This window comes from Dreissena polymorpha, chromosome 9, assembly GCF_020536995.1.
Source record: "Dreissena polymorpha isolate Duluth1 chromosome 9, UMN_Dpol_1.0, whole genome shotgun sequence".
Classification (NCBI taxonomy): Eukaryota; Metazoa; Mollusca; class Bivalvia; order Myida; family Dreissenidae; genus Dreissena; species Dreissena polymorpha.
Genome location: NC_068363.1, coordinates 53,459,870 through 53,487,409, shown reverse-complemented (window position 1 = coordinate 53,487,409; position 27,540 = coordinate 53,459,870). Strand labels below are relative to the sequence as shown.

General features: G+C 34.6%; 1 protein-coding gene and 1 long non-coding RNA gene across 2 annotated transcripts in view; one reads left to right on the top strand and one right to left on the bottom strand.

The window, feature by feature from the left end:
- Positions 1-102: 102 nt before the first annotated feature.
- LOC127846635 (calcium homeostasis endoplasmic reticulum protein-like) overlaps positions 103-27,540 on the bottom strand; it is a 29,205-nt gene continuing 1,767 nt past the window's right edge. The window contains exons 2-7 of the mRNA XM_052378066.1: positions 15,048-15,218; positions 9,900-10,147; positions 8,500-8,664; positions 4,796-4,933; positions 360-436; positions 103-199 (exon numbers count right to left, since the gene is read on the bottom strand). Coding sequence (XP_052234026.1) covers positions 118-199; positions 360-436; positions 4,796-4,933; positions 8,500-8,664; positions 9,900-10,147; positions 15,048-15,218 — 881 coding nt within the window. The 3' untranslated portion in view covers positions 103-117. The remainder of the gene's footprint in view (positions 200-359; positions 437-4,795; positions 4,934-8,499; positions 8,665-9,899; positions 10,148-15,047; positions 15,219-27,540) is intronic.
- On the top strand, positions 17,203-25,657 carry LOC127846637 (uncharacterized). The gene is made up of 3 exons (XR_008033590.1): positions 17,203-17,315; positions 17,554-17,606; positions 25,406-25,657. It is a non-coding gene; the product is annotated as an uncharacterized LOC127846637 (long non-coding RNA).

The following is a 27,540-nucleotide window of genomic DNA, read 5'->3' as shown; positions in this document are numbered from 1 at the left end:
ATCTTTTATGTAGCTCACCTGAGCACAAAATGCTCATGGTGAGTTTTTGTGATTGCCTTATGTCTGTTGTTCGTCCTCCAGTGTTCATCGTCAACATTTGCCTTGTGAACATTGTTCTCAAGCCTTTTCTTCATTTTGACCAACTGACCTAGTTTTTGACCCATTATAAGGCCAGAGTGATCTATCGACAGAGCTACTCCTGGAAATACCTCAAAATACACTAAATAATAGTCTCAAATCAAATCAAATATCCACAACACAAAGCAAGTATTTGTTTGCATAAGACTGAGTATTATTGAGGCATGCAAAGTGAATCTAGATTTTTCCTGATAATAACAAACATGCGAACTGATAACTACCTTCTTAGCAAGTACTTTGTGACCAAATGGGTTTGCGCATCGCTGGTGCAGTGTTGGAATATCCAGCTTTTACCACTCTGAAAGTGCGAAAAAAAAAAACATTACAAGGCCTGTTATACATATGACCCACTTCCTGCAAAAATGTGTCTAAAGCCACATGAAGCAAGAGTTACTCCGGTCAGAAGCCACACTGTCCAATTATAAGACCACTAAACTTTGCGTGTCTTTATATGAAACAACAAAACTCCAGCCCAGACTGCGCAATTGTGCAGGCTGGGCTGGAGCCACTCTGGCCGCAAATGTATGCAAATGTACCTTCTGTATTGCCTTCAAAGAAAAAACAACAACATCAAGGCCATTTGCTGGTAAATGGTTGAAATAAATCTTCTAAATTGATGTAAATCTGATAATGTCATGTTTTTATGAAACACTCACGCAATCTGTTATTTAAAAGGTCTTGATTGTATTAAAAAACTCCTTTTAAAAGCAATTAACAATGAAGAGTCATGAGGTGTAACAAGAGCTCATCCCCAATGAATCATGTTAAAAACAAATCTTGCTTTACCCATTTAAGCCTAGTGGACTCTCCCATCCTTCTAAATTGGATCAATTTTTTCCAAATTTAGGGATGTATAGTATATTTATTTCTATATTTAGAATATTTCTTACAAAAATTTCTTTAAGCAAACAGCGCAAACTCTGATGAGACACCACATCATGCGGCATCTTATCAGGTTCTACGCTGTTTGCCACGGCCTTTTTTCTAGACGCTAAGCATAAATGGGTTAAGTGCCATCACTAAAGTAAATCAAACTGAGAGTGGAGTTGTTTGCCCTTTAGGAATCATGGCAATATTTATTATGATAGCATGTGCTGTTCAACAAGTGTAAATGTCAGGTGATTTAAACAAAATATTCTTCTGTTTAAATATTTTTTACTTAATGCAAAATTGCACTTCAGCTAACATGTGTCCATTATACTGGTTAATGGCATTTAAGTTGTAAATGTCAAATAATAAAAACCTGACCATTAGTGTTTGTACAGTGGATTCTTTATTTATACATGAAGAAACTCTATAGCTTTTGTTATAATATGAGCCTTGCTCTGGGAAAACTGGGCTTCATGCATTTGCACAAAGTATCATCCCAGATCTGTCATAAAATATACAAGCCTAGCTCTGGGAAAACTGGGCTTAATGCATGTGCACAAAGTATAATCCCAGATCTGTCATATCATATACAAGCCTAGCTCTGGGAAAACTGGGCTTAATGCATGTGCACAAAGTATAATCCCATTTCTGTCATATCATATACAAGCCTTGCTCTGGGTAAACTGGGCTTAATGCATGTGCACAAAGTATCGCCCCAGATCTGTCATAAAATATACAAGCCTAGCTCTGGGAAAACTGGGCTTAATGCATTTGCACAAAGTATCATCCCAGATCTGTCATATCATATACAAGACTTGATCTGGGTAAACTGGGCTTAATGCATTTGCACAAAGTATAATCCCAGATCTATCATAAAATATACAAGCCTAGCTCTGGGAAAACTGGGCTTAATGCATGTGCACAAAGTATCGCCCCAGATCTGTCATAAAATATACAAGCCTAGCTCTGGGAAAACTGGGCTTAATGCATTTGCACAAAGTATCATCCCAGATCTGTCATATCATATACAAGACTTGATCTGGGTAAACTGGGCTTAATGCATTTGCACAAAGTATAATCCCAGATCTATCATAAAATATACAAGCCTAGCTCTGGGAAAACTGGGCTTAATGCATGTGCACAAAGTATCGCCCCAGATCTGTCATAAAATATACAAGCCTAGCTCTGGGTAAACTGGGCTTAATGCATTTGCACAAAGTATAATCCCAGATCTGTCATATCATATACAAGACTTGATCGGGGTAAACTGGGCTTAGTGCATTTGCACAAAGTATCATCCCAGATCTGTCATAAAATATACAAGCCTAGCTCTGGGAAAACTGGGCTTAATGCATTTGCACAAAGTATTATCTCAGATCTGTCATATCATATACAAGCCTAGCTCTGGGAAACAAGATTTAATTCATGCATGTAAAGTGTCGTCCCAGATTAGCCTGTGCAGTCCACACAAGATAATCAGGGACAACACTTTCCCCTCTTATTGTTTTTGCTGTTTAAAGAAAATCTTATAATACAATTTTAGGCAGAAAGTTTCCTCCCTGATAAACCCGTGCAGACTGCACAGGCTTATTTGGGACCACACTTTATGCACATTTAATCCTTTATTCCATGAACTGTCATGGATAGCTCTTCAATTGTTTTTGAATTTGTATCAGGAAATGTATTGACACAAATGAGCACCTTATCTGATACTGTAGTATATTGTTACAAAATGCATATATAATATTACACCTTTCAGAATTTTCTAAGAATTCTTTGAAATGCTGCAACATTAGAATGGCATCACAATTTCAGTTATTTCAACACCACAGCGCAAAACCTACAAGACATTTGATCACGACTTTGCCAAGGCAATACAAATGCACCGGAAACAACTGCTTACCCAGATATTCCTGGAAAAAAGACTCTGTACTCACGAGCACAATGGCTTTGACATTTATGTGATATTTATCAGCTGCTTGTTATGTGATAAAATGTTTCAAGAGGCAATTTTATGGAACATCTGCAAGATAAACTGAGCCGTGCTCTAGGAAAACTGGGCTAAATGCTTGTGCGTAAAGTATTATCCCAGATTAGCCTGTGTAGTTTGCACAGGCTTATCAGCATCTCCCGTGAACCTAATGCCTCTTTCCACATTTTGGAATTTTTCGTTAAAGCAAGTCTCTACAAACCAAAATCTAGTCTAAACAGAAGTGTCCACACAGGCTAATCTGAGCTGATACATTACCCATATAAATAAAGCCCAGCTGATACATTACCCATATAAATAAAGCCCAGCTGCCCCATTGCCTTGCTCAAAATGCTTCTTGAATTAAAGGCTCAAACAAACATAAAAGAATGGCAAATGCTATCTCCAGTTTTGCTCCATGTTAGCAATAATCAATATGCTGACCAATTAAAATATACATGTGTACATATACATGTACTTAAATGAGAAAATTCAATTGTATTGTTTGTATCTAGAAAGTCACAAAAGTTTTTCATATTCAGGCATGCAATAATTTTAAAATTATTTAAATTAAAGCACAGTTTGATTGCGTCAATGCCATTAACAATGCAAAATTAACAAAGAGCAATCTTGAAACAAAAGTCTATGATGAGTTAAAAAGAGCTGTTTAGGGGGAGTCTTGTTCTGAGAAAACAAGGCTTAATGACTGTGCATTAAGATATGTCCCAGATTAGCCTGTGAAGTCTGCACAGGCTAATACAAGACAATTTCTGCCTGTTTCATGTTTTAAGCCTAGATTTCCCTGACTGAGGCTCAAGGGGCCTTGGACCTTAGACAAATGCATTTCAAGCCAATCAATAATTTTTCGATGAACAGCCATTTATATCTTATTGAATCTGGTTCATGAACTTTTAAGACTGAGGTCATGAATACTTCATAAATGGATGTCTAACATTACAGGGCTCATACACTGTCCTTGATTAACTCTTGTGAAATACAGTTCATGAATTCATGAGCATTTCGATGAACTTCAGGACCTGTTTATAAAAAGCTCTTAATTTGTCTTGCATTAAATGGTATCATGATATTATTACACATTAAAAGTTCTTCGAATGAGTATTATAAACACTTTCTGACTGATGAACAACATTCCAGAGTTCATAAATTGTTATTGATTTGCTCCTGATATCGACTGCAAGATTGAATGAGTATTTGAGCAAATTTGAACCATTTTTTATTAACAGTGTTTGAATAGATCTTTTGTACAATTAGTTTTTACACTTGAACAGTTTTAAACATGTATATAACGAATACTATGAATTTATTAGGAAAATTTAAGAAGTCATGAAGCCAGTCCTAATTTAACACTTGAAACACTGATCATGATTTCACGAGGAATCAAAGCCAATCAAAAACTGTGTTATAGCATTTCTTGAATTGATCTTGTATTTGTATCATGAATATATACACATCAACTTTTTTTCAAAGAGGTATGGTAAACACTTATTTTATATATGAGGATTATATGTGCCTTGTTCTGAGAAAACTGGGCTTAATGCATGTGCGTAAAGTGTCATCCCATATAAGCCTAATCAGGGATGACACTTTCTGCCTAAACTTGATTTTCAGAAAGGGGGGACTTCCTTGAAACTAAAAATACCATAAAAGCGGAGAGTGTCGTCCCAGATTAGCCTGTGCGGACTGCTATACGTACTGCTGTGCGGACTGCACACACTAATCTGGGAAAATACTTTACACAGATGCATTAAACCCCCTTATCACAGAGTGCTGCTCAGTTCATTTCTCCCACCCACTCACAAGTATGGCGTCCTTGGTACATGAGTCTATGATGGGTTTCACAGTGACATTCAGATCGTCAAGGGAGACGCTGCACTCTGCAGCTAGCTGCTGTAACTCCTCATGGCGCATGGCCTCCAACGTGTCCTCTATCTGGAACTGAAAACACACCCAGAGATTGGTTACTGGAACTGAACACATACATATATTGGTTACTGGAGCTGAACAGATACATATATCGGTTACTGGAACTGAACACACCCATAGATTGGTTACTGGAACTGAACACATACATATATTGGTTACTGGAACTGAACACATACATATATTGGTTACCTGAACTGAACACATTCATATATTGGTTACTGGTGCTGAACACATACATATATTGGTTACTGCAGCCGAACAAATACATATATTAGTTACTGGAGCTGAACACATACTTATATTGGTTACTGGAGCTGAACACACCTATAGATTGGTTACAGGAGATAAACTCATATATAGATTGGTTACTGGAGCTGAACACATACATTGACAATTAACTTATTATAAGACTACAAGATTCTGAAGATTATGGTTTTTAAAACGTCATACAAATTACAGTGAAAAAAACGTTTTTGGCTAATTCCCTAGTGTAAAAAAATTAATGGCTGATTCAAGAGATGCCCAATTAATGAATGTGCTTGAAAACTTTGCAAATTATAAGAATTACATATCAATTTAAGAGAAAATTAATGATTGTGATATATACCCAGCAATAGCAGTGCTTATAGGGATCATATTTACTGATAACAAACAAACACTTCTTAATAGATGTTTTTTTTTGTGGTACAGAACCGTGTTAAATCTTAATAAAAAAAATATGATGCTGAATTACACATTTTTTATTTGTACTGCTTTGTTTATTTGTACTGCTTTTAAGGACAGTATAAATAGGGTTTTCAAAAGTAATTATATTATAGGGTTTTCGAAAGTAATTCTATTAAACATTTATAGAAACACAATGATGATAATATAAAAGGAAATGATTATTACAGAGCTGCCACTCACATGATGAGTTTTTATTTACAATAATTCTAATAACACCGTATGATCGCAAACACATGTTAACCCAAGTCTCCAGGGTTAACTAGCAAAACAGATTGATCGGTTGATTTTTATTTCAGCAATTATATATTAAAGGTTAAAAATGTCCAAACAGCATGAATAATTGTTAACTGAAGACCAAGTTAAACAGATCAAAGAGTCACTTGAAAGTTCAAAATGATGTTGTTTTAGTATTGATAAGAGTTCTTGCGCCTGGCAAGTGTACTGGAGTTGAATATCCAAAATTGGTACTTATATTTCTACTTTGAGGTGAATGTATCAAAAAGGAAGTCCAAACTTCCCCAGGTTCAAATGGCCTACAGTTAAATTGTATTTGTTTATTTGTTTAGTTAAATTGGTTTGATGTTAACAAGAGTATATGAGTCATTTCCAAGGGATTATTTACAAACTCACACTTTTCCTGGGATATACCACATGCACAAAATCTTCCAGTCACTGACAACAGCCCTACTTTACCCTTTTATGCCTAGTGGACTCTCCCATTCTTCTAAATTGAATCAATTTAATTCCAAAATTAGGGATGTCTAGTATATTTATTTATATATTCAGAATATTTCTTACAGAAATTCCTTTAAGCAAACAGGGGACACCCAGATGAGATGCCGCATCATGCGGCGTCTCATCTGGGTCTATGCTGTTTGCCAAAGCCTTTTTTCTAGACGCTAGGCATAAATGGGTTAACCCTTTACCACTTGGATTCGTATTTTGACGTGTTTGTAATCCCTTAGAAAGTTAAATTAAATTAAAGACCTTTCTTAGTAGATTCCAGTTTTAATGGCTTCATTTCCAGCCCTTTGATACTGATGAGCAGGCTGGTCTGGTTTTATGCACATAGCAATTTTCATTTTTCCTCTGAGTGGATAAGGAATGATTGATTTTCGAAAGGAAGGGATATCATTTAAAATTACATACAAGCAGAAAGAGTCCTCCCTGCATTAAGCCCAGTTTTCTCAGAAAAAAGCTCATAATAAACCTTGAAGTCTTATCTGAGAGTTCTTATAACTAACATTTTAAAACACTTTCTTAACCCTTTCCCACTCAGTAACGCACTTTGACACATTTTAAGTCCTTTAGGAAGTAAATTAAAGTCCTTTCTTGATATATTCATGTTTTAAAGGCTTCATTTCCAAACCTAAGATACTGATGAGTAGCAAACAGCATTAAACCTGAACAGACGGTGAGTTACTCGCAGGCTGTTCTGGTTTTATGCTGTTTGCACATAGCCATTTTCACTTAGTTTCTGAGTGGGAAATGGTAAATGTTTCTGAAAAGAAACCGTTATTTGATGCTGCAAATATATGCAGCAATGCATATACAGATCATACATGTTTTGAATGAGCCTACCATTCTTATTTGAAACTTTTTAGATGAAGTTTTTTCCAGTAATTTTGTGAATGGGGCTGTTTGTATGGTTACAATTTACATGGCAATATCACAAATTGTAAAAAAAACTGTTAAAAATTTTATTGATAAAATATGGTTAAAATTTGAATTGCAATACATGTATCATATATTGCAAACATAACAGTTCAAAGTGTTATTTTTTAAATTTTTCTGTCAATTATGATCTTTGCTAAACTTCTGTCTAGAAAACCTTTGCATGAACTAAAATGTTAACAGACTTAACTTTATCCCCCCATAAAAAGCAAAGTGAAAATGGCTTTTGCAACCAGCATAAAACCAGAACAGCCTGCCAGTAACTCTCAGTCTGTTCAGGTTTTATGCTGTTTGCTGCTCATCAGTATCTAATGATTGAAAATGAAGCGTTTCAAACTTGAATTTAGTAAGAAAGTTATTTAATTAAATGTACTTTAAATATAACTTTCTAAAGGACAACAAATGCTTCAAAAAATGTATCTACGTGGTGAAAGGTTATAACACGAGCTTTGACCCAACCATGACTAATTCCCCAGCACGGCTTTGTCAGCTAAGTTCAAGGGCAAATAACGGTCAATCAGGATGAAAAAGGTGTTTATAAAATCTATACTTCATGATAATATATTTCAATATCAAATCAAATCACTTGAGAAATGTGAGGAAATATCACACTCCAGGAACTCATAACATTTAATACAGACTGGTGGTTAGATCAATCGATAAGTTGATTGGATGACTCCAATATTTGCTCTCCCTGAGGTGATATAATCAAACAAACAATTGCTAATAATTTGAATGTTTGATTAAAATGTGAAAAAATAAAAAGAACAGAGTTTATCAGCTTTGTGACAGGGGCCCCATTTTGTTTGAAAACAAGAGATGTGTTCGTTAGAAACACAATGCCCCCTATTGCGCCGCTTTGAAATAAAATTTCAATATATCATTTGGCAGGTTTAGAAATTAGCTCCCTTTAAAGCTTATTACTTCCCTTGGATTGTGTTTTCTTGAACTTTGACCTTGAAGGATGACCTTGACCTTTCACCACTCAAAATGTGCAGCTTCGTGAGATACACATGCATGCCAAATATCAAGTTGCTATCTTCAATATTGCAAAAGTTATGGCCAATGTTAAAGTTTTCAGACGGACGAACAGACTGACAGACAGTTCAACTGCTATATGCCACCCTACCGGGGGCATAAACAATGCTATTACAAAAATCACAGAAGTGACACCATACCTGTTGTTGCTGCATGAGACTGGTGTACTGTGCAGCCAGGTTCTGCTCGGACTGCTTGATCTGCGTGTCGTTGAGGCCAGACTGGTTCTGGATCTGCTGCTGCTGTATTGCAATCTGCTGCTGTAGACTGGCCACCGCCTGCTGTTGGGGCGTCTGCATTGGGACCTGGCCGATAAGGAATTAAATGAGCCTCATTCTGGGAAAATGGGGCTTAACGCATGTGCATTAAGGGTCATACCAGATTAGTCTGTGCAGTCTACGAGGCTCATATATATTCTGTTCATTATCACTGCATTATATACCGTGGGAGAACTGGTTGCTTAAAGATTGTAATTGCCAATATTCATTTTCCACCTTCTGACCAGTGAAATAACAGGAAAATGTAAAATCTGGAAATCATCCTCAAATTACTGAATAACTGTAGACATCTGATACAACACAAGCCAGTTTGTTTTCATTTCTGATTGTATGAGAGACCAATTAGATGTCACATTAGTTATTCATTCTGTCTACAGTTTGGCTTTCCAAAACTTCAAAGGTGTAACAAAAAGTGCCCAATCTCCTACGGTGGATACAAAAATAGAATCTGTTTTGAGAGAACAAGAGTTCCAGCAATGTTCAGAGAAAACCACTTATTCAGGTTAACCCTTTAAGTGCTGTAACCGAATTTTGAAGGCCTTTGCAAACAGTTTGGATCCTGATGAGACGCCACAGAACGTGGCGTCTCATCAGGATCCAAACTGTTTGCTATCCTGATAGTATTCTTTGAAAAAAAAATGAAGAAAATGCTAATTTTAGAAATTAAGCAGACAACATTTTAGCAGACGACTAATATCCCAGCATGCAAAGGGTTAAACAATTTATGCCCAGTTGGCCTAAGCCATATAGAAGGAATTTGTTGAGATTTTTGCATTACAGCTCTAAAAGAAATACAATAGCCATGTGTAGTGTTTGAAGTTTCAAATGTTGTTTGTTTAAAACATAAATAAATAACAGAATTGTACTAATGAAAGATGTAGAATTATATTTGATTGACAAAAATGACTTTTGCTTACTGACAAATACATGCCTGCTATTAACTCATTTATGCCTAGCGTCTAGAAAATAGGCCTTGGCAAACAGAGTAGACCCAGATGATACACCGCATGATGCTGCGTCTCATCTGGGTCTGCACTTTTTGCTTAATTTCTGTAAGAAATATTCTTAATATAGATATAAATATACTAGACATCCCTAATTTTGGAAATAAATTGATCCAATTTAGAAGGATGGGAGAGTCCACTAGGCATAAATGGGTTAATGCCATGTATTCTAAACTACCAGTAGTCTGTATTTAAGAATCATGTTGAAATATCCAAACCTCAAGTGTATAGGAAACCTGTGGCACATGCCGTACACACCTGTGATGGAGTCTCAATAGTGACCGACACAACCGCAGTGTTTGGTAGAAGGGGTGGGACAGTGGACTGCCACTGTGACATTGGGGGTGGGCCAAGGAGAGGGGGTGGGCCAGACATGGGAGTGGCCAAGTGACTGCCCACCATGCCCCCTAGCAACGGTGGAGGCTGCTGCTGCTGTTGTTGTTGTTGTTCCTGGTGCATCATCTGTTGGGCATGCTCTTGCATCTTCTTGTTCTGGATATTGATGACTGTAAGAAAAAAATGATAGTGGAGGATTCTGATACACATTCTGGGAAAACAAGTCTTAATGCAATTATGATCATGACAATTATGATCATGACAATTATGATGAAAACAAAGATGATGATGATGACCAAGATGATTGATAGACAAAGATGATGGCGATGATGATAACTTAAAAAATGATGCCAATACTGATTTTGACCATGAAAAAGTATTAACAACACTTAGCAGATTATGTATTAATTTTATAGTCATAGTATTGTCACCATAACTGCAATACCTGCTCTCCCCACTGGTCAACAAAGTCGGAGGTCAAGGTTCTAGTGACCGCATGTGCAATAAAAAACACTAAAAAACCTGGTTTATTACCTGTATTGTCATCTTTATAGACGTAGTTTTTTGTCACCTTGGCTGCAATGAACATTTTAGCCTTTGATGTTAGGAGAGGCTGCATGTTCAGTTTTCCACGCAACATCATCACAGAATGTGGAGATTAAAGGTAGCAAGTTAACTTATGTATAATTACATGTTCATTTGGTATTTGTTTATCCAATTCTGAGTAATAAAGCAGCACCCAAAAGTTGTCAACAACATAAGACATCAATACAGCCATCCTTCTAATTGAAAACCCATTCCATAATTTGCAAATTTGTATTCTTTAAAACCCCAATAATTTTACTTTTATTCGAAGTCTTATCAAGATTTAAAAGCAGTTTTTCACAAACCAGACCAAATACGCTGTATTTGATGGTCCCATATGGTTTCTCGGCACGTGTTAGACTTGGATATTGATTGACAGCTCTGTGTATAGTCATCAGTTATACACAAAATAGACAGTAGACTGTTGTATAAAGTAACTGTTCATTAGCAATAAAAACTATCACGTTTAGACTTGTGAAACAAAGCAAATTGATAAAAAAAATCATTTCACTGTCAAGATGAACATGAATAGCCGCGATTTTTTTCCTTCTTTATAAAGTACCGGAAAACTGCACTTTCCCAATTGGGCAAAAACTACTAATTTCTCAATTGCTGTCCAAATTGAAGGTTTCAAAATAAATAAAACAAGAGATGTGTTTGTCAGAAACGCAATGCCCCCTATTGCGCCGCTTTGAAATAATTTTATTTTTTCTTACCTTTGACCTTGAAGGATGACCTAGACCTTGAACTTCCACCACTCAAAATTTGCAGCTTCATGAGAACGCCGCTTTGAATTTTTTTATTTATTTTTTTGACCTTGAAGGATGACCTTGACCTTGAACTTCCACCACTCAAAATGTGCAGCTTCATGAGAACGCCGCTTTGATTTTATTTATTTTTTACCTTTGACCTTGAAGGATGACCTTGACCTTGAACTTCCACCACTCAAAATGTGCAGCTTCATGAGATACACATGCATGCCAAATATCAAGTTGCTATCTTCAATATTGCAAAAGTTATGGCCAAAGTTAAAGTGTTTTTTTCTGACGGACATACAGACTGACATACTGACGGACAGTTCAACTGCTATATGCCACCCTACCGGGGGCATAAAAAATAAAAATTTAGAAATAAAATTCAACATTTAGTTAGTTTGGTTATGCAGCTCTATGGCTTGAACCTAAGTAAATATAATATTGTCAACTTGGCAACACTTGGTTATTAGTTTAAGTATTTGGAAGCAAAAAATCATTTACAACAAGATGTGTTTGTGAAACACAATGTCCCCCTATATGACGTTTGACCTTGAAGAATGACCTTGACCTTGTGCAGGATGACCTTGACCTTGACCTTTCACCACTCAAAATGTGCAGCTCCATGAGATACACATGCATGCCAAATATCAAATTGCTATCTTCAATATTGCAAAAGTATTCATAAAATTAGCGATTTTGGGCCACATATATTTGACCTCTGACCTTGAAGGATGACCTTGACCTTGACCTTTCACCACTCAAAATGTGCAGCTCCATGAGATGCACATGCATGCCAAATATCAAGTTGCTATCTTCAATATTGCAAAAGTATTTATAAAATAAGCGATTTGGGCCACATATATTTGACCTCTGACCTTGAAAGATGACCTTGACCTTGACCTTTCACCACTCAAAATGTGCAGCTCCATGAGATACACATGCATGCCAAATATCAAGTTGCTATCTTCAATATTGCAAAAGTATTCATAAAATGAGCGATTTTGGCCACATATATTTGACCTCTGACCTTGAAGGATGACCTTGACCTTGACCTTTCACCACTCAAAATGTGCAGCTTCATGAGATACACATACATGCCAAATATGAAGTTGCTATCTTCAATATAGCAAAAGTTATTGCAAAATGTTAAAGTTGGCACAAACAGACCAACAGACCAACAGACAGACAGGGCAAAAACAATACATGTATGTCCCCCACTACTATAGTGGGGGACATAAAAATATCCCAATTTGGAGACTTTACAACTCGAATTTTCCCAATGTCAGGGTTTTTTCGCCCAAATTTTTCCCTATTGGTTATCGGTACTTTTCTCGATCTGGCAAAAAAATCGCTGTATAGAGAATCAAAATATTGTTTAAAGGGGCCTTTTCACGGTTTGGTAAATTGACAAAGTTAAACAAATATTGTGTCAGATTCGCAAATTTCGTTTTAGTTATGATATTTGTGAGAAAACAGTAATACTGAACATTTACCATGCTCTAAAATATCCATTATATGCATCTATTGACGATTTAAAAACCTAAAATTATAAAGCGTTGCAATGCGAAACAATTATAATTTGGAGAATTCTGTTGTTGTCGTAAAATACATCTCTCATTGTATGAGCAAAGATGGCCTGGTGGTCGATACGGTTTGACTTTTACTCCAGTGGTCAGTGGTTCGAGCCCAGTTGAGGGTTACTTATTTTACTTTCTTTAATTTTATTCATGTTTTTTACTGGAGCTTTTTAGATCCCATGTTTACATTTTTCAATATAAAGCATTTAATGACAAACTTCAATACATGCCAAAATCTGTAAAAAGGCCCCTTTAAGCCTATTTAATTTGTTTGTAAACAGCAATAACTTTCCTTTTTATTTTTACACATTGAGTTCTGAATTGTGATTACAACTAACTCAAGAATTCCTCTGATTCAAAGCATAAAGACATATTTATCACAGTAATTTTATTTGAAATGGATTCTTGATGCATTTTGTTGCATTTGTTTTCTATTAAGCCCATTTTGAAAGCACAAGAAAATTATTGTAATCCTTTTCTTTGGGGGGGGGGGGGAGTTATTATGACATCATTCAAATAAAGGTAAAGTGTCGTCCCAGCTAAGCCTGTGTATTCTGCACAGGCTAATCAGGGACAACACTATTGCTCTAAATTGCATCTTTCGTTTAAAGGAGGTATGTTAGCACTGTCATTACAGAAACTGTCATCACTCATAAGCTTGTGCAGACTGCACTTTCTGGGACGAAAATTTACACACATGCATTAAACCCCATTTTCCCAGAGCGAGGTTATTTCCAAGTTATTAGTTATTTCCTAAAACAGCATCCACCTGCTACTGCAATTCAATAAATACTGCTATTCATTATTTACTAGGCCATGCATGATCATTAAGAACTGATTGTATCACTAATCTAATTAACACCTCATCAAATCAAAGACATCATGCTGGGCAAAGACTAATCTACAATGATAACAGGTAAAGGGATTTCCCATGAGATATGAAGCACTACACAAAGGACGGACCACAAAGGTGTTATTAACATCTGATATGCATTAGTTACAAACCAGTGTTTGTCCATTACAAAGTGGCAATACAATCTGGATGATCTTATTTTAATACAAAAATAAGTAAGAGTGAACATATTAGGTCTTTTAGATACCTACAGAGCAAATTATAGTAGACAGACATTGAGATGTCTTAAAAAACATACAAAAACTTATGCGCAATATATTTTATCTTTTCATTTTCTAGACATACCAGTGTTGTTGATTTTTTTCAAAGTCTGGGAAGGTATATGTCCCCATTTCCAATGATAAAAAGTATACATTTTTTATCAAAATGGTTCTGTATAAATAATACTGGAAACATTTTAATTCTCAATCTTAAAGCATTTGTTAGCAAAACAACAACAACACAAATTTCCCAATTTCAGTCACTGCAATTTTACCCAAGCCAAAGGAACCTTTTATTCCCATAATAGTGAAATAACACACTGTATATGTGTATAATTCACAGAACCACTTTCTGTGTTGTTGTACTCACATGTCATGTGTGTTTTAACACTTTTTTATTTCCTTTTTTATGTACATGATTAAATTGCATATTTCTATATTTCTGCAAATATTAACTCAGAAATTGTGAACAACATAATTATGGAAGTACATATGTGAAAAAAAAGCACTAAAATTAACCATAAAAGCAGGTTAGTCATTTATTACCCTATATCCAAACAAGTGTAATTAAAACTGGGCTTAAGCGTAAAAAGGCTAATCAGGGACGACACTCTCTTTTATGGTATTTTTTGTTTAAAGGAAGTCTCTACTAAACCAAAATCCAGTTGAGCGGAATGTAGTCCCTGAATAACACTTTGAATCATGTTCTGAAAAAACTGGGCATAATGCATGTGCATAAAGTGTCATCCCAGATTAGCCTGTGCAGTCTGAACAGGCTAATCAGGGACGACACTTTCCGCCTTAATTGGATTTTTGCTAAGAAGAAACTTCATTTAAACAAAAAATGTCATAAGCGGAAAGTGTCGTCCCTGATTAGTATGTGCAGTCCGCACAGGCTAATCTGGGACGGCACTTTACGCACATGCATTTTGCCCAGTTTTCTCAGAACACGACTCTTTTATGCACATGCATTTAGCCCAGTTTTCCCAGATTGAGGCTCAAACTACCGCAGTCTGACATGCACATATAATGATACTTACTGGCTTGTTCAGCATGCACCTTGTACTGGTAGTAGGCATAATGTTCCCCGCCAAACAGGAACGAGAACTTCGGGTTGTCTTGCTGCTTCTGCTTCGTCATGTTCTCAAACTCCGGCCCATTTCGCGCAACAAAATTGGCCAACTTGTCGATTATATTCTTTAACTCAGGATCTATAAAGCAAACACAATGAAAAATATCGTTTTAAAATATATTAACGGTACTTTTTCTGAAATTCAATATGAATATGAAACAAAAATAAACAGTTTCTCTTATACTTTTATTTTATTTTTATAAATGGACTAACTTCACTAGTCAAATGTCAGTTTATAATTAAAAAATATTTTGCAACATAGGCTTTCTTATGTTGAGTCCAGATTAATGTTGCAAATAATTTTATGTTCAATCTTACCCAAAAAAAAGCATATTTGTGTACTTTTTAACCTCAGCAAACATGATACTTGCTTACTTTTGTAACCCTGATCTCTGACATTTTGCCATGATCTCTGACATTTTGCCTGTTATTGAAAAGTATCTGAGTCATAATTTCAGCTTAACAAGGTAACAACTCCTCATAATTGAGATGTATTCACGTGTTGTATAGCAGTGAATATTCTCTGTGAACCAAAAAGACAAAAAAGGCAACATTAAAAAATGAAGATTTAGAAAAATATATGTATGTTAAGGCTTATATTTTGTAGAAATTAACTTTCATTTTTACCTGACTTCAGAAAAGACTTTTGTACATGTTGCACTCAATCTCAATTTAAATTAAAATGTTGATTGGTAGTTACATGTATAATGAAATAAGTACATTGCTTGATGCAAGCACATCCTGTTTGTTTCAGTTACATGATCGTTACAAAAACAATAAAGGGCAATAACTCTTATTTAAGAAAGTGAAGGGTTATAATTCTTTAGCATGGCACTTCTCCTCATTATTAAAAAGACACCCATGAAATTTCATGTTGAAATCTGGCATTGTATCTCAGGTCCTGACAAAATTCATAATACAAAAAACAAACAAAGGGCAATAACTCTTAAAGGAAGTATATGGTTATGGTTCCTGTGAATGGCACTTTTCCTCATGGATATCTATACAGCTATGAAGTTTCATGTTGGTATATTATATAGTTTCTGAGATATAGCTCTAAAGTGTTGTGACAGTCGGACGGAAAAACAGACAGCTGGATGGAAGAACAAGCTCAATTCCATATCCCTTCGCCTTTGGTGGGATAAAAAACAGTAGGCCAGATTTTACAATTTCTGTAAGATTAATACGGGTAAACAAATAAGTTACGGAAGCAACTTCTGGAGTAAATATTGAGATAGTGTCAGGGTTCCCACTGTCAATTGCCATCGTCCCAAATGGCGACAAATAAAATATTGGGGCGACAAACTTTCCTTAATGGCTTTTTTTAAATCCACATTTTTCTGCTCAATATTGCCTTAAAATGACCGAAGACACTCTGTTTACCAGCCACTTTTTGGCAGTTGTTATGCAATAGATCTCCATGGTGTAATCAGAACTGCCGAAATCAAAAGAGCGTGCTGACTGTTGCACAGTGGCATGTTATCATAACATAATATGGTGATAATTGCGATTATTGGGGGTGTAGTATCAGGTTATCTTAAAGAGGCCTTTTCACAGATTTTGGCATGTTTTGAAGTTTGTCATTAAATGCTTTATATTGACAAATGTAAACATGAAATTTTAAAAGCTCCAGTAAAAAATAAAAAATAATTAAATTTAAAAAAAAGGAAAAAAAGTAGCCTGCAGCAGGGCTCGAACCAGTGACCCCCGGAATCCTGAAGTAAAAACGCATTAGCCAACTGAGCTATCCTGCCAAGCATACATAGGATGCGTATTTTATACTTTATATAAGCAATCTTCGTAGTCTCACAAATTTAAACGACAACAACAGGACTCTCCAAATTATTCAATCATTTTCGCGTTGCAACGCTTTATAATTTTTAGGTTTTTAAATCGTCAAAAGATGCATATAATGGCTATATTAGACTGTGGCAAATGTTCAGTAAAACTATTTCCTCACAAATATCATAACTAAACCGAAAATTTGCGATTCTGAAACAACTTTTTTCAATTTTGTCAATTTACCAAACTGTGAAAAGATCCCTTTAATTGTTTGCAACTTAGTTTTATTGCTTCAGAGATATGGCAACCATGTAATATACAAATGTGAAGTGTTTGTCACAGTTCACAAAGCAGATTAAGGACTGTTAGATTTACAACAATAACAATAAAAAAGGTTAGTATGACAATTGATTGTTTTTTTAATAGCAAACTTGATGTGATTAAAATCAATAATAAAACATTTTACATTGATGGGTGCTATATAAATGTGACATAATTTTTCTGTTTCATTTGTCAAAATGGAAAGTTCAGCATGTATAACACCTAGTAAAAAGTGAATGAAAGATTCTATTAAAAATTGATTACTACATGTATTATAATAATATACTATTTCCTTCTTTTGTTTTCTTTAGATCACCAGAATCTGAAAGCTGCTGAAGCATCCAATCTCCGACATATGCAACAGGTGGTTACGTGTCGCTATGATAATTATTTGTAAAAACATCATTTTGAATGAAAAATTATCAAATTATAACAAAAAATCAACTTCTCTGAAAAAACAAGAGCTGTCTTCATCAGAAGACATATGCCCCCGAAAAACGCTTTTTCGAAACCTAAACCCAGATTTCGAAACCTAAACACGGACCCTATGTTCAAGGTCAGGGTCAAAGGGGTCAGAATTTTTGTGCGTATTGAAAGGCCTTGTCCATATACATGTACACATGCATACCAAATATGAAGGTTACATATGAAGCGACATAGAAGTTATGAGCATTTTTTGAAACCTCACCACAAAAGTGTGATGGACAGATGGACGGACAGACAGACAGACTGACAGTGCGATCACTATATGCCCTCCTTCAGGAACATAAAAATCACTATCAAATATATATATAACAAGGTATTTAACTCAAAATGACCCGAAAACAGTGTGCATCTCTTTAATCAACCATTTTCATCACCTGTGCAGCATTTTCCACAAACTCTTACTCAGTCTTGTTAAACGCAGAAATGAATTTCCTTTCTGGAAATGTTAATATCTTGCAATATTTTTACAATGCTGGGTCAAATTTTAAGAAATAACACGATACACAACTCGCGTGACCTACTCGTCAACAATCTGACCCGATTCAAGTATGAAATCCTCTTGTGTATCATGTTATTTCTTAATGAGTGTTTAGTTGCACATAAATCTTAAACTGAATGTTCTAAGCAAAAAAACTGGCATAATTCTGCTAATTTGCAGGCCAGAGTTAAGGAAATAGGTAATCAACCTTGACACAGCACACATTTTAAACAAGGGACAAAATTGTCACAAAACCAGGTTTTCATTGTGAAAAAAAATATGATAAAGGGAGAAAACTCAAACTGAACTTTTGAAATGAACAAACAAAATTAACCCCCTTTGTAATTTTTTTTTTTTAATCTATTTTTAGTCGTGGCGACCTTGACATTGGAGATATTGACGTGATTCTTTCGTGCGACACACCGTACCATGATGGTGAACAAATGTGCCAAATGATTTTAAAATCTCACAATGAATGACATAATTATGGCCAGGACAAGCTCATTTATGGCCATTTTTGACCTTTGAACTCAAAGTGTGACCTTGACCTTGGAGATATCGACCTAATTATTTCGCGCGACACACCGTCCAATGATGGTGAACAAATGTGCCAAATGACTTTAAAATCTGACAATGAACGACATAGTTATGGCCCGGACAAGCTTGTTCCGCCCGCCCGCCAGCCAGCCCGCAAGCCCGCCCGCATTCGCCAATCTAATAACCAGTTTTTTCCTTTGGAAAACCTGGTTAAAAAGAACACTAGTGTTTTAAAGATGTTGCATTTTTACTGTAACCAAATGGCTAAGTACAAACATGCATTTGAAGTTTTTAGTAAATACCTTCAGAAGAAACAGTGTTTTAAATATTCCCAATTAAAGGATTCTAGAAAATTAAAAAAAAAATTATATAAATAAAAATATCAATAAAATGCAACATTAAGTTAGTTTACCTATGCAGCTCTATGGCCAGAACCTTAATGAATATAATATTGAAAACTTGACACCATTTAGTTATCTACTTTAAAGTATTTGGAAGCAAAAAATTAAATACAACAAATTCCCAATATGAAGACTTCACGAGCAATTTTCCCAATTTTAGTGGTTGTCGCGCAAAATGTTCCCAATTGGGCTGGTACCGTTACTTTTCCCAATTGGGCAAAAAAGTCGCTGCATTTGATATAGTACCATTGTGTGAAATGATCTTGCAAAAAGGTGTGGAAATAGTGTGATCAATTAATGGTATCAGGCCTTTTTCTGCCTATTTTGGGAAAAAGTACCTAGCAAAATTGGGATCTTTCGAGTCGCGAAATCTTCCAAATTGGGAAGAATTTTCATCGACAAAAGCATTATTTGGGCAAGGGTTTTCCAGTCATTTTGGATAAAAATCATATAAATTATGGTTATATATTTTGTAGGTTGTTTAAAAAATAAAATTGAGATATAGAGTCCAATGATCATAAGCCATAAGACACTTCAATCTAAAAAAAGTTTTTTTTTTTAATTAGGATTTTTTTTGAGAATTGGGAAAAAATTGCATATTTGGCATTGGGATGGGTCCGACTATCGGACCCGTGAGATAGGCAGAAAAAGGCCTGAGTATGTATGACAGAGGAGTCAACATGTAACCAGGCTAGGCTTTAAGCGCAAGATCCCTATTTTGAAAATCCAGCGCTACGCCAACTGAGCTGATCACGTCCCAAGCAACTTAATAAAACCACTTGAACTTGAAGTTGGACAAGGCACGACTTTGATTTAAGTTTCAGTAAAGGTTTGTAAACGAAACCTAAATATTGGGAGCTAGTCAACTCGTACCTAAGTCAACTCGTACCTTCGGTCAACTCGTACCCGATTTGGTCAACTCGTACCCGATTTTTGGTCAACTCGTACCCCCACTAGTCAACTCGTACCCGAATTGGTCAACACGTACCCTCAATAAAATTATTTATATATATATAAAAGACGTGAAATATGTTATGTATATTTTTTTTATATGAATATAGATAAAGGTTATAAAAAATGTATTTTTTTTCAAAGGTAGACAAGTTCATTATTTTTTCACACGTGTATAATTATAAAGGACGTGTTTGTCGGCGTTTTGTTTGATAAAATGTTGACTAATAACACCTTTATGACAACAGGACCGTCGGCGATTTGTTAAACAATTTGTTTGTCGTGCATCTAAAATGACACGCGCAGATTGGCTTTAATCATTAATATCTTGAAACTAAATACGGACTCTGTGTTTCGTGTCTTGGACTTATTTTCATTTATTGTTTATCGTGGATTATAATTTAAAAGTGTTTTGTTTAATTAATCTGCTTCATCGTGGATGAGGGAGATAGGGACTGTGTTTGTGTTGTTTGTGGACATATTGTTTCAGATGAGTGTAAGGCCATTATGTGCGATGAATGTGATAGATGGCAACACAGACACTGTAAATCTGGTAAGTAATCCCTTTATATTTTTTTAATAAGTTTAATTCGAGAAACGGACCTCTATAGAAGCTTTAACTGAGGAATACAAACCTTTTTTTGTTATAACTGATGGTATTTACATCTTTAGGCGTAACAAAAAAAGTTGTTTGTTTCCGGTGGCCCGACCCTACCTAATTTTTTGCCGCCGGTCCTAATCTTTTTTGAGCCCAAAATTCGAAAAAAATCGGACCGCGTATTTTTCGGCGCGCTCAATAAGCGTTCAACGTTATCGGCGCCGTACATTAAACTTTCAACATAAACAAGATGGCGGCGCCCAGCGCCATTACCGGATCATTACGCATAGCGGATCACTTTGATGTTCAAGACTGCGTTTTGCGATAAATAGTTGATATTGTTAGATGATATTTTGCACATAGCATCTTCAAGGCCTATTATTTAAACGCATTGATTGAGTCGTAATTGGAGCGTCTCTTTGTCAAACATTTCGGTATGTTTTGCTGACATGTATATACGACTTTGTTGACTTCTGTCTCGTTTCCAAATCGAGGTTGAACATTTTTTGTGGCCACTTGCTATAACTCTGTTGGAAAGTAAGAAGTTTACCCATTATTTTAAAGGCCATTTAGTAGTCTTTCGGCATGCAAAAGTCCATTTCAGTTTTGATTCATGTTTAAGATTTTGTCTGCGTGTAAAAATAAGACAATGTGCTGAATCAGTTAGCAACGGTAATTTTTAATCAAACTGGTGTTAAAGAAGTCTCAAACCGTTCATTGTTTTTCACCAGCACAACTTAATTACGCTACTGACAGTGGCCCAGATAATTATTTGGGAAATAGGGTTTTCACCCTTTCATTTTGAAAAATAGGGTGATTTCATTCTTGAAATAGGGTGAACTGAGTTATAAAACGACGGATTAAGTCAGATTGAAAACGCATGAATGTCGTCGTAAATTATTTGGTCAGACTCTTTATTTTACTATGAAATCTAGTCCGCAGAGCGTTTTATTTAGTTTGACTGTTTCTTGCTCAAACATCCAGGTGCTTGCTGAATGAAAGCATCGCCTCGTTACGATAATACTTCAAAAGAGAAAATACCGAAGATGAGAAAAGCATTTTCGATCGAAGCCATTGTATTGTACGCATCCCATTTGACGAGTTTGCGTAAAAGTCAAATTGGTTGCGTTTTCAATACGCATGATATTGTATTTCTTTGCTTTTTTAAACATTTTAATAGGGTAAAAGACGCAGATACGCAGCTTATCTGGGGCACTGTACTGATCCGGTAATGGTAACTTGACTGTACTGTTGAAGGAAAAAGTAATACCAGTTTGTGTCTTTGCCAACGTTTTGACAATTTTAAGTCATTCAAATGGTCTGCAACTGACTGTTTTAATAGCTTGCTGGATGGTTTTGTAATTGGCAATTCAAGATAGCAATTTTTTTTCCACAATGGAATAAAAAGTTTAAAGATTTCATGTTTTAAAATCCTCTTTAACGACTGGGTGCATCTCTACTAAACTGTTACATTGGATCTCCAAGAAATGAATATTGCCTAGAATTATTTCTGGCAGGATTATGGTCCTTTGTCTTTTTTTTCACTTTTGAATTTATTATTACAAAATTGTGTGTGTTCAACTCCTCTGCTTGACAAATTTTGCTTCAACTTTCACAGCTGAATGTAAAGATGATCATTATGGTAGGACTTCTGACTGCAAACAGTTCAGCCATTTTTCATTTTGTCTACTGTATATATAGTGTATTTGTCTCTGTCCAAGCATAATTGTCCATGTCAAAATTCTAGTTATATTTAATAAGTAAAAATGTTATCATTTTCAGGGCAAGCACAGTCATAGTGCTATAGTGGGGGACATATTGTTTTTGCCCTGTATGTTGGTTCATTTGTTTGTTTGTTTGTTTGCCCCAACTTTAACATTTGCAATTACTTTTGCAAGATTGAAGATAGCAACTTCATACTTGGCATGCATGTGTATCTCATGGACCTGCACATTTTGAGTGGTGAAAGGTCAAGGTCATCCTTCAAGGTCAAAGATTTAGCTTCAAAGCGGCGCAGTAGGGGACATGGTGTTTCTAACAAACACATTTCTTGTTTAAATTTATAAGTATAGTTTGATACAAGAAGCATTAAATGTCTGCTTTTCTGTGCTTGGTGTGATTTGATTTTGTGCTTGTTTATTGATTTTTGTGTGTGTAATTGTATGTATATAATACAAGTCGTAATAAATTTTCTGTTCTGTTCCTGAAATTCATGGGTAGATAGACCCCACGCCACCAGTACATAATATAATCTGAAAATGTGGTCCTTTGGGAACATTAACTGCATCCAAGAAATATAAAAGCACATCCGGTTTGATTGGGTCTTTCCATGGTGATAATGTTAAATGCAACACCACTGGCGTTCCCGTAGCACTGCTTTTGAGGTATTTAATATATTATAAATAATAAATAATATAGAATACACTGCATGAACCCAAAGGACCAGAAAGTATAACAACACTGAATCCCTATAGACACTGAGGGTCAAGCTCTCTGTGACTTGTTATATTTATGCCTTTTATTGGTCATAAAATGGTATATTTAAGCCGTTGCCAGAAGTCAACATTAAACTCGGAATTAAGGAAAGCGACACATTCAATATTAATGAACAGCAAGTTTTTATTTCATAAAAGCATTTAAATATAGTCATATAGCATTACAGACATCATCAAATTTATTGTACATACAGTAATACACAAAACATGAGAAGAAAATGCACCATGTACGACAATTTCTAAAAAAAAAATTATTTTTAAAAATAAAATTATTTGCCTACCTACCTACCCTAATTTTTTTGGCCATGTCAGTGGAAACAAACGATTTTTTTTTTTAGGCCTTATAATATATAGCGTCAGTACATACGTATATACGGTATCGGGTCCGCGACGTTTGTGAACGTTGGCAGCATCGGCTTTGTGGAACTGGTTAGTTTAATTTAATTTGTCAATTGTATATAATAAAAACATCTCAATAAAATATAACTATTCAGTTTTTATTATTTTATCATTATTACTAGCTATAATCATTTAAAATAAACTATTTGGAACTGGTGAGTATGTAAAGTCTAAATTTTATTTAATGCTTTCCGGTGGTTTATAGAGAAATATCAGTGAATTAAAACTGATAATTTCACTGTTTCAAACAGTGAAAATTATCAGTGAGAATTATCGATAATTTTCATTGTTTACTGTGAAATGACGTCATTTTTTTTGACGAAATGACGTCATTATCCCAGCAAAATTCGTTAGTTAAACTCTTGAACAATGTATATAAACTGTGAAAAATGCATTAAATAAAAAGAAAATTTGTTGGATTCGGTGGATTATCGACTTTAATTCACTCGTGATCATAGAAAACATATATTTTCACTCGTGGCTGCGCCACTCGTGAAAATATTATTTTCTATGATCACTCGTGAATTAAAATCGATAATCCACCGGATCCAACAAATATCATCTATATAATGTACACAATATGAAGTGCATCATTTATTATTTTATATATAAGCTGTATATATTAAATTTATAAATTATTTGTACATTAATATGTGTATTATAATCATTAAGATTATGAGATTTTGAGTGTAACTTCTTGCGCTGTTTATGGTTCTTTCATTCAGCAATATATAACCACCATCTGTCGGATTATCTAATTTATTGTAATCTTGTCGATCCCTGCATAGGCAAATAAATTTAAAATTCATATAAACATAATTAAATCTCAATAAAAACATCATCAATATTCAATTTACTTAACTGATCAACTTCCAATAATTCTCGCGTGTATTGCGCTGTGTGAAGTACACTGTAGCAACTGGCCTTTATTGATCAATGTCGATTAATTAAGAGATTAAAGAGATAACGGTCGGTGTTAATTGATTGATTGAGTGTCGTATTAACCTAATATAGTTAACATTGAGAACAATTACTAAATCATATTGAAATTAGTTATGTAGAATATGATTATTAAGTTGAAACTATTATCCTAAAGAGTATACTAAATATTGATGCATGCATAAATCATGTTTATAAAACAGAACTGTTATTATTAATTTTTTTAGAAATTATCTTTAATATGATTTTTAATATGATTATTAGCGTATGATTAAGTAAATAAACATAAATTATGTAAATGAAACAGTGCAGTATATTTTAATTTTTGTAGAAATTGGCCTCAAAGAAAATGTTCAATTATAATAAAAACATTAAGGTATAAAATAATTATTATTTAATAATATAAATATTAAAATGGTAAGCAGCGCAACTTAAAGGCCAATTTCGTAAATAATGTAAACGGTCTCCAAATGGAGAGATAGAACGTCAATTTATATTAAAACTTTAGTCGATTTCGTCTGCCTTTTCAATTAAAAAGACCATTTATTGTATAAGCAAACCAAAATGACCGATGTATATGTTAAATTACGTCTTCGGTGATAGGTTTCTCTTCCGCAATTGACATAGTAACACGACTAAATGTACGTTAGAGTAAGAGTTACTAAGAGTAAGAGAAACGCTTTAAGACCCATTTTCACATGACGAGGCTATAAAAGTGTAATTTGAATGTGTCGAAAGAAGTTCGGATGTTAATCAAATAAAGACATATTGGTCGCATATTCATCGAGTGAAATGTGTGTTATGAGTTTAAGCGAATATTGATATTTAAATCCGATTGTCGGTATATTGTGTTTGCAACTTTTTATTATTCTATTTCAGGCCAATGTTGGTGCGGGGAACGACCTCTTCAAATCGTCGATGCTATCTCCAATCGTGTTGTGAACTCTACAGACGATGAAAAACCCAGAACACAAGTGGTGGTTCTGTTTCTGTTTGAAGTGTGAAACTTTGTTGCTGAACATAATCTATGTCGGTAGTTGTATTAATTTTAATAAAAGTTCTGGTGTTCAATATATGTATGTAGTATTTGTTTAAGATGGTTTGTTTGTTACACTGTGTGAAATATATTGTTTTTTTGTGTGTTAAATGTATATGTTATTTAAGTGTTTAATAAATGTTAAAATAAAAACACATGAGACAATAACTTGCATTCTTTTTATTTTAATTTTCAAATTATTCGAATATCATTACCGTTGTTTCAAATTTACATGGAAATCTAATGATTTTATTGGAGAATGCTAAAACATCTAAATACTGATTAAATCCGTTTGTTTTACACAATAATCCTAATCTTTTTAAATTGATTGGTTAGTTGTTAGTTTGGATACAAAGGTGTTCTTCATTTTTACAAAGGTGCAGATTAAATCGATTTAGATATTAACGACCCGTGTCAAGTAATGTGTTAATCAATATTTAACAAAGGTGAAGATTAGGTAAATTACGATATTAACGACCCGTGTCACGTTGATGTTAATAAGTATTTTAGGTGTTGATTAATTGATTAAATCATGGACTCAATTTTCAGACGAACCATAATTCAAGGCATATATATCAACAACAACAACAACAACAACATTTATTAACTAATACACAAGTGAAACGACATGGATGATAATTATTTTGCAATTTGGTAATATTTATAAAAATCATGCAATGGAAGAAGTTAACAAATATTTTACTGATTCATACCGTAAGATTTTTTCTTTTAAGGCCTAAAAAAAAAAATCGTTTGTTTCCACTGACATGGCCAAAAAAATTAGGGTAGGTAGGTAGGCAAATAATTTTATTTTTAAAAATAATTTTTTTTAGAAATTGTCGTACATGGTGCATTTTTTTCTCATGTTTTGTGTATAACTGTATGTACAATAAATTTGATGATGTCTGTAATGCTATATGACTATATTTAAATGCTTTTATGAAATAAAACTTGCTGTTCATTAATATTGAATGTGTTGCTTTTCTTAATTCCGAGTTTAATGTTGACTTCTGGCAACGGCTTAAATATACCATTTTATGACCAATAAAAGGCATAACTATAACAAGTCACAGAGAGCTTGACCCTCAGTGTCTATAGGGATTCAGTGTTGTTATACTTTCTGGTCCTTTGGGTTCATGCAGTGTATTCTATATTATTTATTATTTATAATATATTAAATACCTCAAAAGCAGTGCTACGGGAACGCCAGCGGTGTTGCATTAAACATTATCACCATGGAAAGACCCAATCAAACCGGATGTGCTTTTATATTTCTTGGATGCAGTTAATGTTCCCAAAGGACCACATTTTCAGATTATATTATGTACTGGTGGCGTGGGGTCTATCTACCCATGAATTCCAGGAACAGAACAGAAAATTTATTACGACTTGTATTATATACATACAATTACACACACACAAATCAATAAACAAGCACAAAATCAAATCACACCAAGCACAGAAAAGCAGAAATTTAATGCTTCTTGTATCAAACTATACTTATAAATTTAAACAAGAAATGTGTTTGTTAGAAACACCATGTCCCCTACTGCGCCGCTTTGAAGCTAAATCTTTGACCTTGAAGGATGACCTTGACCTTTCACCACTCAAAATGTGCAGGTCCATGAGATACACATGCATGCCAAGTATGAAGTTGCTATCTTCAATCTTGCAAAAGTAATTGCAAATGTTAAAGTTGGGGCAAACAAACAAACAAACAAATGAACCAACATACAGGGCAAAAACAATATGTCCCCCACTTTAGCACTATGACTGTGCTTGCCCTGAAAATGATAACATTTTTACTTATTAAATATAACTAGAATTTTGACATGGACAATTATGCTTGGACAGAGACAAATACACTATATATACAGTAGACAAAATGAAAAATGGCTGAACTGTTTGCAGTCAGAAGTCCTACCATAATGATCATCTTTACATTCAGCTGTGAAAGTTGAAGCAAAATTTGTCAAGC